The 12,251-nt window shown below is 40.9% G+C and overlaps 1 protein-coding gene across 5 annotated transcripts in view; it reads right to left on the reverse strand.

Moving 5' to 3' along the window:
* UNC5B (unc-5 netrin receptor B) overlaps positions 1 to 12,251 on the reverse strand; it is a 154,661-nt gene that overhangs the window by 35,930 nt on the left and 106,480 nt on the right. For all 5 annotated transcript variants that reach the window (XM_090056835.1, XM_090056836.1, XM_090056834.1 and 2 more), the window contains exon 2: positions 9,944 to 10,165. In XM_090056835.1, coding sequence (XP_089912961.1) covers positions 9,944 to 10,165 — 222 coding nt within the window. The remainder of the gene's footprint in view (positions 1 to 9,943; positions 10,166 to 12,251) is intronic.

A 12,251-nucleotide genomic window follows, 5' to 3' on the forward strand; every position in this document is an offset into this window, starting at 1 on the left:
AATGATGGGACCACTGATATTTGATAGTGAAAGTAAGTGGCAAGAACAATGAGTCAGCTCTTCAGAATGTGGTGGAGGGAAGCAGCAGTTGCTTGAGAGGAGGCAGTAAAGAAGAGAGAAGTGGGTTCTGTCTTTAAGCTGAGAAATGCAATCTGTCCAATTTGAATGGGGTCATGGCAAGCAGTCAAGTGGGTCAACTGGGGAATAGAAGGAGACTTCCTGTTTACATAAATTTGCCATAACCAGCTGGACTGCTTTTAGTCATTCGAGGGCAATGATTGACCTATAGCAATCACCTATAGGAATGATTTGCAGTTAGGGTACCGTGAGCTCCTTTTGATGGTGCTTCAGAGTGTCACACAATATTATCACTGTCAGGATTGCAAACACCTATGCATGATTTACAAGGTAAACCCAGAGATTTCAAATAGGAATCCACAGGATCAAAAACGTTCTGACGTTGTGGTCTTTCAGAGTTCTCTGCAACAGAATTGCTCTAGTATTTTTCCACAGTCAAAAATGAAGTGAAAGCTAAGGGCTGGCATTTTCCAGGATGTGCCCTGAGTCTAACAAAGGGGTGGCCACTGACCTATATAGGAAGTCACCATCAGGATTTAGATGTTTACTTTTTAAGCACCAGTTAGTATCTAGAGGGGTTGTGGAATCTGTTTAATTGCCTGACAATCCCAAGCAGAGCAACTTTTTTAATGCAAACCCTATCACATATGTATCATATTAAAATAGTTGAAAGGTAATTTTAGTGGAGGAAACATGTTGAAGAAACAAAACAGCCAGTAAATGATTTCTAATTTTCAAAGCATATCACATATGAATCTCAATATGAACTGAAGAATATGCTTCATTTAAAATATGGAGCACAATTTTTGAAAACAACTGCCTCTGTCCCCATTTTAATATATTTCTACTTCATGGACAGAGTCAGATGGAAACCTACAGAAATGTATAGCTATTTGCAAAGTCTACACTATAAAGGATAAAGGGCTACCCTACTATTTTAACCTGGTCAGTGAGTTCAAAGCCATGTACAGATGTATTTTTAATGAAAATTATGGTTAATTTATTTCTATCCATGCAATAAAAATACTTTCTTTTTACCCTCTTTATATAGAAAAAATGAAATATCTAAAGCAAACCAGTATAATTTAGAATATTAAAACATAAATCTCCATGTTAAAGAAAAAGAAACAAAAAGGAAGATTCGGATTTTTAAAAGGTGAATGCCAAAATTATTGGGTGCTCAACTTCATATACTTTAAAAGGTTCTGATTTTCACAAGACAGACGATCAGAATCCTTAAAGGTGTCACAGTCTGGGAACCCAAAAAGAGAGATTCACAAAAGGACCTAGCCACTTTTGAAAATCCTGGCTGAAAAGTTTAGCTGGCCATATAAAGATAATCTACATAATTAAACTGCCATGTTAGCTTTTTAAACAATCAAGATGAAAATAACACATCAAGGGCTAAGAGGAGTTTATGAATTTTAGGACAGGCAAGTTAAAACTCATTTGTCTGGTTCCCCATGGCCACTGAAGTGGCTGGTCACGTTCTAACGTGTGCTTTTACAGATGTTACCTATATATCAGACTGAGATATTCACCCTCTGACTTGGATTATTTTGGTTTCTTCTACATGAAATGTTTTGAATCAGATACAGCCAGAATGTTAGAAATCATTTTATTCAATATACATCATCAAAAGGTTATTTTTTAAAGACACGCATCTTACCTTTTTAGCCAAGGACACACTGTTGAAGAAACTGAATGCTTAAATATATAAGTTTGTAACTGGCAATTTTACAACTCCTACTATACTTTGTAGGTGTTCTAACTAGAAGTAGCAGACAACCAATGTACATACTGTTAGTATAGTATGCCATTTTGGCTGCAGATTCTTTTGTTGAAGTGGCTGATATACCAGCTGTGAATATTTTTTTAATAAGCATACAACACAGTCTCTTTTTTTACAGATAGATTTAGTTTTTCACTCAGAGCTGCAATTCAACTTTTTGGTCTTATTTGAAGAATACAGCATTTTCTCACCAAATTTACAGTATGTGCTTTGTGAGTGAAGATTGAACTCTGGCAGGTAGATAAACTGGCAGAGAGAGGCTCTGTGAAAGAGACTAGATGGAATTAGTTTTGCCAGGGGAAGATGGTTAAACATCTGGTAAACTAGATCTGCATGTAGTCTGTTAAGGGCATTTGTTCTAGATAAATGCTTGCCTTTGAAGTAGGCTATTTGGTCACTAATTCTGATAGACTTTTTTTTAGAATAGAATGGCCAGATGTCAGACCTGCTGAGGTGAACCAGGTAGGTACAAACAGGACTTATCTGTGAGTAAAAGAATCATAGGATTCAATTTCAAGTAAGATGCAAAGAGAGGCCTAAGAACCAGAGATGGGGTATTTGGAGAAATCATTACTCAGAGATGCAGTTTGTCAGGTGTGATGATTTGGATACATCCATCTTATGAAATCCATTTGATATTGGGTTCTCTCTCTGTGTATTTGCAGCAAACCACAATCACCACTTTAAATATGGGATCTTTGAACAAAGAAATGGTGACTGCAGAGGGTAAACCAGTTTGTCAAGTCTGAACTTCACAGGGAGGTAACTAAGCAATGGATCACTTGGTGGTGGACTTTGATCACCTTGCCAGGCTGACAAGGACTCACCTGACAAAGAGAGACTCAAAAAACCTCAAAAGTACATAAAAGAGCTTGGTCAGGGAAGAAGAACTTAGATGGTCCTTTAACTGCAGGACCATCCCAAAGACACTGGGTACAGAAGTGGGAGGAGATGGACAAACATCTTATAGTTCACTGGAGAAACCATGTGCAGGAAGATGGACTCAGGATTATTTTAAGAAACTCTGACCTAAATCCCTTAGAGCTGCCTAATTCTTGTGCTAGATAAAGTAAGGAATTGGTAGTTTTTAGAACACTTATAAAGCCTATGTATTTCCTTCAACTGTCCCATGTCCTGGAAGAAGCTACCTCTAAACTCAGGGCATCTACAAGACTGGAATTCTGGGAGTTGGTGGCCGAAGCTCCGGCAAAGAGATTGGGTGCATTTATGTGCACGTGCACGTGCACGTGCATGTGCAGAGGGTCTCAGGTTGTTGAGCTCCTAGGTCCAGTTTCTCTAAAGGGGTAACAAAGAGAGAGGCTGTACCTATCTGTGATAGAGAAGGCAAGGAAATAACCAGTGTTTCAGCCTACTAAAAGCATAGGAAGCTTAAAAGCCCAGAGTCCTAGTATGCTGGAACCCAAACTCAGCAGCCTGGTGTCATCCAGCTGTAGGAAGTTTACAAGGGCTGTGACAACCAGGAACTGTGACAAGCTGCAGTAAAAATGTTCGTGACTTCATTGTGTGTTGGGAGTGTTTTTGTTGTGCTAAACAGAGTCTCATTCCTTCCATCAGGACAGAATCCACTGGCAGTCACCATCTTATTACATTAGAACAAATTCTTGTTGTTTAACTATAGCATGTCTATTAAGCAACTGCCCAAGTTTTCAGGTGAAGATCTTACACATTTTTGCTTATGAAGCCTTTCTTGAACTTAATGAACACAGGAATTGCAGTAGACAACCAGTGTTTATTTTCTACAGTATGAGGATTTTCAATTCTGAGCAAAGACCCATAGTGGATATATAAATGCTAGGAAGTGCTGCAAGTTAATTACAGATAAAAGATGTGTAGTGACCAAAGCATTAGCTGCTCCACAACACTGCATATAGCCACATGCACTGTTTGCTTTTTGAAGGGTTTGCTCTGCTACCGCATCTGATCCAGTATAAAATTCTTGCATTTTACCATACTCTTTTGGACTGCCCTCAACCACTAACACGCATGAATCATACCAGGCATTTGGCTCTTTTAGCTGCTGCAGTGGTGGCACAGCTGGGATTACAGTACTACATGGCAACTAGACTCCTGGGAATTTAAAGCTTCTTTACATCCTGAGTTCATTTGATATTCATGCTGGTAACTTTTATTCTAATCAAGTAATTTAGTCTTCATGTGCATTTTACATAGACCTTTGCAGAAGCTCAACAGTGCAGCACAGACTTATTTAATGGAAACTTTAATTACAGGTAGACATTCGTTCAAGATAGAAAAATATCTGAACACAGCAAACAAAAGAATGAACGAACAGCTCAGGAGACAAGAAATATTTTTCCTTTCTGAAATCACTTATCGCTAACAAAACGATGACAACATCACTTCATCACCACACCTTTTCCTGGTAATCACCAACTACAGAGATAGCTGCCATATGTGAACCCAGAAGGAAACAATAACCTGGGAGGGACTGAAAAGGCCGATTTGTGAGGCACCTATCTTGAGGGCAGCCATCCATCCCTAAACTTGCACAACAACCTTAATTTTCATGGGTTTGACCAGCAACTTGCAAACTCAGCTCACATAGCAAGTAGAGTCCTCAATATATGTATTTATTAGGAAATCTAGAAGATAAGGTCTAAGAGTCTAGAAATTCTCTGGAAAACAAAATGCAGGAAAGAACCTTTGGGATTTTATGCGGAATTGCTCAAATGTCAGTTAAACACAGACTTTCTTTTACTGAATGGCTGTGGAGAAGCAGGCCAACGAGAACTTACAGAATGAAGTCAACTCAGAGTTAAGACTAGGGAAGAAAAAGTTATGGACAATAAAAAGTCTAGATTGAAATACTATGCTATAAGTCAAAGGGACATGGGTAGTCAGGAAGGCCAACCATACCTTGTCATGCATCCACAGATGCATCTCGAGCAGGTCCAAAGAGGTGATCCTCCCCCTCTATGCGGCACTGGTCAGACTGCAGTTGTAGTACTGCGTCCAGTTCTGGGAGCCGCACTTCAGGAGGGATGTGGACAACATGGCTCTCCATGGTCCAGAGGAGGGCCACTTGCATGATCAGGGGACAGTAGGGCAGGCCCTATAAGGACAGGCTAAGGGACCTGAACCTGTTCAGCCTCCACAAGAGAAGGCTGAGGGGGGATTTAGTGGCCTGTTACAAACTAGTCAGAGGGGACCAGCAGGCACTGGGGAAGTCCCTGTTCCCCCGAGCTCTACCAGGAGTGACTAGAAATAACGGTCACAAGCTGGCAGAGGGTAGATTTAGGCTAGATATCAGGAGGCGCTACTTCACGGTCAGGGCGGCTAGGATCTGGAACCAACTTCCAAGAGAAGTGGTGCAGGCTCCTACCCTGGGGGTCTTTAAGACAAAGCTAGACGAACACCTTGCTGGGGTCGTTTGACCCCAGTACTCTTTCCTTCCCATGGCAGGGGGTCCAACTTGATGATCTGCTTCTGACCCTACAAACTATGAAACTATGACCGTAGGTGAGATGAGATAAGATTTTATAAATCTGATTGGGGGAAAACAGATTGCTTAATAAATTAAGCAAAGGATTAAATGAACAATTTCAAAATGGCTGAGGATACCACAGGCTTTTACAATCTGCATTCAACAAGAAAACACAGTAAAACAATTGGGCAGTTTTCAACAGATAGATAAATGAATAGTTGGAAAATACAAACATATATGAATCAGCTGGTCCATAGATATCACTGATATGTGATTTTAAAAATTTGTGGAAATCTTGAGAAATACTGATTGGAGAAAAGACAATGTAGTGATGATCAGCTGAGAAGCAAGAAGAGTGAGCCTGACAGTTACTCTGCTTATAGTAGAGTATTGGTAAGGAAAAAAAAAAGAGGGACCCCCGCCCCCCTCATCAAAGCCTAGCAGGGTCATGAACAATGTACACAATTCATATATTTTAAGGACAGAAGCAATAGTGGTAACAGAAGCTCTGGAATCACACCCTGTAATTTCTGCATCCAACCCATGTCTTCTGTAATGAGTAGCTTTTTAATATCTGTATTCCATCTTTCAGTCATGACTTCAAATGATAATGACTCCATCATACTGGTGGTTTTAGAAAGAACAGATTCAACATGAGGAACCTGACTGGTTTTTTGCTTCCGGACAATTACAAAATCAGTGACAGAAATGGTATGGAATCTCAAGTGAATCATCTGATTAAAATCTAACTAGTGGTCCCAGCTAATCAATAGCCAATAACAGATTTTCAGAGGAAGAGGCAAGAAACCCTGTAATGGATAACTATGGAATATACAACCCTAAGGTAAGTTCTCCCTTAATCCAGGCTGCTAGTGGTTGACATATGCTCTGATGCATGAGAGAGTTTATATCCCCTCATACTCATTTTAAATCCTATCTGTGAATGTTCTCATTATCCATTAAACATCTAATCCTTTTGTGAATCTGACTAAGCTCTTGGCCTTTATGATACGTTGTAGGAATGAGTCCTACAGGTTGATTATGCATTGTGCAAGAAAAGTATTTCCTTTTGCAGTTTGAAATATGCTGCCTTTCAATTTCATTAAATGTCCTCTCGTTGAATAATGAGAAGCACATGATCTACCTACTCTGTGTCATTTATTTTGTACTCTCTACCCTCTGATTCATCTTCTCTCTGAATAAAACAGCCCCAAACTTTTCAATCTTTTCCCAAATGGAAATCTTTGTCTGCCCCTAATCACTTTCATTGCCAATTTCTGCTTTATCTTTTTGAGAGAGGGTTAATAAAAGTGGTCCAGGTAAGGACATATTATTGGTTTATACAATGACAATATAAAAGTCTCAGTATTATTTTCTGTCTTATTCCCCATGTGGACTTTTTGCATTTTTGGTTGCCAAGAAACACTGAACACAGCTTTTTATCAAGCTGTCTGCCCTGACCCCATGTCTTCTCTCCCTGTATGACTCCAGTTAATTTAGAGCTCTGAAACAGGCCTGAGTAATTGTGGGTAGCTTTTGATGAGCATCACCTTATTTTGGACACCACTGACTTTCATCAGCCACTGTGACACCCATTCACCTAGCTTTGTTAGCTTCTTCTAAAGTTTTTCAGGGTTTTCCCTAGACCAGGGGTGGCCAACCCGCAGCACATGTGCTGCATGTGGGCGTTCAGTAAAGGAAGCAGAGCACTCTGTGGAGCAGAGTGGGGACAGGATGCTGCTGAAAGAGGAGGTATCACTGCCAAGAGCCACTATTCCCTGGCCCTGCAGCCACCACCAAATTCAGGGCTTTGAATTGTTTTCTGCCATATAAAACTGAAGCAGTTGCAGGGCCAGGAAAGGGTTAACCTGGCCTCTGATGCCATCTCTTGCAGTAGCACCCTGCCTCTCTACTCTACTCCATGAAGCCAATGACATCGGATGAAAATTGCATCCCAGATTCCCTTACATGCCTCTGAAAATTCTGCCCAAAAGTCTTCTGAATTCATTTGACCAGAACTGTTCCCAGTGCTTTCTTCATTGTTAACTTTTGCTGCGTTAACAATGGAGCATATAGTCCAACTCTCATTTTATTTCCTCTTAGCTACTTTCTGATCTGCGCTACAGTATTTTACTTCTTTCACTCCACAACTGCTTAGTTTCTTAACAGCTTCTTGTGAGTTACATTATGAAAGTCCAATTTTATCCACTGTTTTGTTGACATCGGTACCTTGGAGAGGAATAATTTTCATCTACAACAGCTATGCTAGTTTGATTTCTCCTGCAAAGGTACTGACCGTAATTATATTGTGGTTACTGCTATTAACTGACTCAATTACAATAACTTCTTGAATAGGCTTGTTTGTTGCATAGGACTAAGCTGAGAATGTCTCTGCTGTGTGTGTGGTTTAGAACTACCTGTTGTTCCAAGAAGCAATTGTTTTTAACTTGCTGATGAATTACTTTTTGGTGGGGTACAGCAAGAGGATTTGATAGGTCCACCCTTATTTAATATCTTCATCAATGATCTTGAAGAAGCAACAATTCTATTAAAATTCACAGAGGATGGAAAATTGAGAAGGGCTGTAAATAGCAGCGAAGACAAAGAAATCATAGAAAATGACCTAGTAAGATTGGAAACATGGGCAGGAAATGATAAAAATGAATTGGAAAAATACCAGCTAATACACCTGCGGGAAAATAATCTCAAACATAGATGCACAATGGAAGGAAGAAAAATCAGGAAGGAGTAAATATTGAAAGGGACTTTCAGATGATAGAGGAGTGCAAATTAGCTATTAGCTAGAAAGAAGATATGGCAGCACAAAAGATCAATGCAATTTTGGGTGGAGTATACAGACATCATGTTATACAGAATGGAGGTCACAGTCCTTTAGTCTTTGGTTCTTACGTGAATATTCCCTCCAACAACACATTCAATCATGTACAGTCCCATCAGGATATACTAGATATAGTCAAGAGCAGCAAAAATGATCAGTGGTTTGGAGACATTTATTTTGAGGAAGATTAAACAAAAGTGAAATGCATATAGCTTGAATAAGCAAGGATTAACAAAGTGAAACTTTATCAATCTCCAAGTAGTTGGATGGGAGAGACAGCCAAGAAGAACAGATGCTTAATTTGATACAAAAGGAAAGTAGAAAATAATAGGAAGGAATCAAGGGAGGGCTGAATAGAACAGCTATAAGTACAAAACAGGGACAACTATGTTGGCCAAGAGATGAGTTAGACAACTGTGTGGTCAATTCCATTTCTTGACTGGATGATACAGTGAGCTGCATTGTGACCAGATATGCATTGTTAGGTTGCTACTACTTGATGGTGCGCCGTGACGTAAGGATGCAGCATTAACACTGACACAGGGGCCCAAAGATGGAAAAGTGACATCACAACACAGCATCACAATAATTCAATTTGATGACTTTGTTCTAAAGAACACTACTGCCTTGACTACCTGCTCCCAGACTTACTTTCTCTGCGCCAGTCCAGCCCATGCTTTTCAGCAGACGAAAGGGTAATCTGTACAGATAAGGCCTCCCTCCAGGCAGCCAACAAAACACAAACTAGTAAATAGTCAGAGCAATCATAGTCTCTCTCCAGGACAATTGCATCCTGAGTTATTAGAGCCTATATTAGCATCACTAAGGGCTCAGTTCATTTGCCACCTCACTACTAATTACTACAGATGCAAGCTAGCATAAAAGCTTTTAGCTGCTTCTCGTGCTTTGAGTCTTATACCTTGTTCATTTCTTATGAGGTAATAGGTCCTCTCCTGAATTTCAGAAATATGTAACTGTAATGGCCCAGGAAAAGGTTTCTAGAGGCCTCTGGTAGATGTTACACTTAAGATGTGATTAATCAATTAATCGCTTCTTAAATAGAGGCCCAGTGGTCAGGCAACTAATGGTGCAATCAAATGGGAAATAAGCCACTATTTTTTCCCACAAAATATATGTTATAATTTTGCAGCAGCTTTCCATTGTGCTATAAATTGAATGTGTGAAAGGGTCCCCAGCATGCAGCCTGAGCTGCATAGCAGGGCTGTGCTACAGGCCCAAGTGCAGTCCCAGGACTGGAACCCGCAAACAGCTGATTGTTGGTGTCACCTTTGGCACTGTGCTCAAATCTCCAGCTGGCCCTCAACTGATTGTCCAGCCCAGCCCCAGGACCACAGTGGTTCACCAGGCACCTAGCTTTCTATTTACTGGTGCAGGGGGATGTCAGGCTACTGGGAAGTAGTAATGGCATGATTGGGATCTGATCCTGTATCTTAAAATCATGTGTTATGCCAGGCATGTGTGACATAAGAGGAGGTGCAACTGTTGGGATCAGAGAACAGACATCATCATGCCATTAAGTGAATGCACACCAGGCACCTAAGACACTTGAAGGGGAACCATCCTGTAAGTTCACCACTGAAAGTGATATCTAGAAATATATCATTATTCCTCCATTGCAATCATGCCTAAAAAATGTGTTTTAAATGCCAGTGTGCTACAGACAGCACAGCCTTTATAAAGACAGAAAGAAATGAAGAGAGGGGAAGGAAAAAGGTAACTGGGCCAGAATGGGTGTGCAGTGGTTTCTCACCAGTGACCTCATCCAGGCTCTCCTTTGTGATATGGTCATTCTGGTTGACCCACTCGCCATTGCACTTGAAATAGATTTGGGTGGCAGGGTTGGCTCTACAGATAAGCTCCACAGGCTTGTTCTTGACAATGTATGCATCCTGTGGCTCCAGCAGGAAATGGGGGAGGGTCTCTGCAGGGGCTGATGGGAAAGAATCTGGAAGCACATCGCCATACTCAATTCCTGCAAAGAAAGTGAGAGAAGAGGGAAAAAAGTTACTCCACTTAGTGTGCTCTGAAAATACCTCTGCAAGCTGCATAACACAAGTCAAAACCAATTAGCTCTTTGTTTAACACATCACTGCCAACTCCTCTACTAGTGTTACTTTCACTTCACATAGTTTGAAAAACCTTCTTAAAAGCCTGAAAATAATTACTTTCTTCTTGATTTAATCCTTCCCCTGTTTATCGCTCAAATATCCCAGGCATAGAGGGCAGAATGGCTGCCTTCATCTTCCTTCTTTCTCAGATGCCTTCACCAGTGATGGAAGGAGCAGAAAAATGACTGGTTTATCTGTTGCTGAGGAGCCTACAGGGAGAGCTCTCTTCATAACTTTCAGCGTGCCACATTCAAATGGTGGAAATATAACCAAACAGAGCCAGCCCAGGACCCTTAAGACATTGCAGAAAGACCCATTTTGGTACCTCATTCCTGGACTGTTCAGGACAGAGGGCCCTACAGGTGAGACTTTAGAGGATGTCACTACAGTGACATGGTCTGACTGATACAGGGTATTCATAGGCTTAGGAGGAGCTGCACATGTTGTACCTTATCCAGTGAGGGAAGGCTATTACAGGAGAAAGGGCATTATCCCTTGGTTGTGACAGGGATGGGGTAGTGGAAGGGTTCTCAAAGAAGAAAAGCAAATACTTAGAAACACATAAGGACCATTTTTGTTAGGTTATAATAGTTGTAAAGGCACTTATGACCAACAACACTCTACCACTCTGTCATAACTGGGACCACGGTGGTTCCTGTGAGCTATTGCACCTGTGGTTCCGCCATGTCCCCGCTTATGTCCAATCATTCTGCTTATGAAACAGAAAAGTGTTTATACTGGTACTGGGCCCCTGGTACTCCACAGGTATGACAGTTCTATGGGTCTTGCCAGGTGAAGGTACTTGCTGCGGCACAAACAGCTATAGAAAATATGATGCACCCAGGACTTGTGGCAGGAACTTCATGTCAGAGCTACCGCGCTGTTTCCACAAATAGTAATGTGAATACAATGTCAAGACGTGCAAGGCACCTGAGGCTGCACTGAAGGGGCATACTTGAGAGACAGATCTAGAAATCATGGAAGAGGATGACAGGGATTTAAAAAACCACACATTACACCTAAAAGCTGAAATGAGTAGGAGGCTGCTTGTCTCATCTTCTGCCCGAACTTCTGCTCCATGTCAGCTCTTTATAGGTTTTCTTCTCTGAGAGGGAAAGCAGAGGGTTGGCACTGCTCCAGAGCCTCTGATACCACAGGCTAAAGGAATGCATCAGTATGATCCAAACAAAACGCCAGCAGGGCTCGCACTGGGAAAGCTGACCACGACCGCGACATAAATCACATAGATTTCTCTTTAGTTTTTAGACAGAGCTGGTTTTTGGATTCCACTGGTCCCAGTGCCAGCCAACTCTCCCACAGTTTTTGCAAACAGGCACATTTCTCTAAGCTTTTGATTTGATTCTCTCTCTCAAAAGAGCATACCCTCCACACAATGTTCACACTATCACACAAATGAAGAAAAGAGGTTTTGGAACAGCTATAAATATAATCCAAAGAACTAATTTCTTATTTTTTCTACAGCCAACACTGTTGAACTGATAATAGTTTTGACCTCAATGAATTTTGGATATTCATGATCTCTTGGTCACATCAGCATGACTGCTTCTATTCTAGCCATGCCATTTTGTTTAGAAAACAGGCATACAAAGACAAACAGATCCTAGAACACTTGACGAAAGGACTACACTTGATCTGAGCCTTCAATAGGCTGAGAAGCAATTAGTCTCATCTCTTGTATTAGTGTGCCTTGTCTCTTGTATTAGTGTGCCGTGTATTAGTGTATATGTGTCTTGTCTCTTCTATTAGTCTTGTCACTAGAGACCAGAAGTCAGGTATGCAGGTTTGATCACAACTTTAAGCCGTATGCAAAGTTTAATGGTATGGATCTTAGTGGATACCTACACGTAGATGTAATCTTAAAACTGCAGAACTCAGGTCTCAGATGCAGAAGCCAGGTTGCACGATGGAAGTGTGGTGGCTCTAACCACT

The sequence above is a fragment of the Crocodylus siamensis genome, chromosome 7 (genome assembly GCF_052110815.1).
Source record: "Crocodylus siamensis isolate JL-2025a chromosome 7, ASM5211081v1, whole genome shotgun sequence".
Taxonomy (NCBI): domain Eukaryota; kingdom Metazoa; phylum Chordata; order Crocodylia; family Crocodylidae; genus Crocodylus; species Crocodylus siamensis.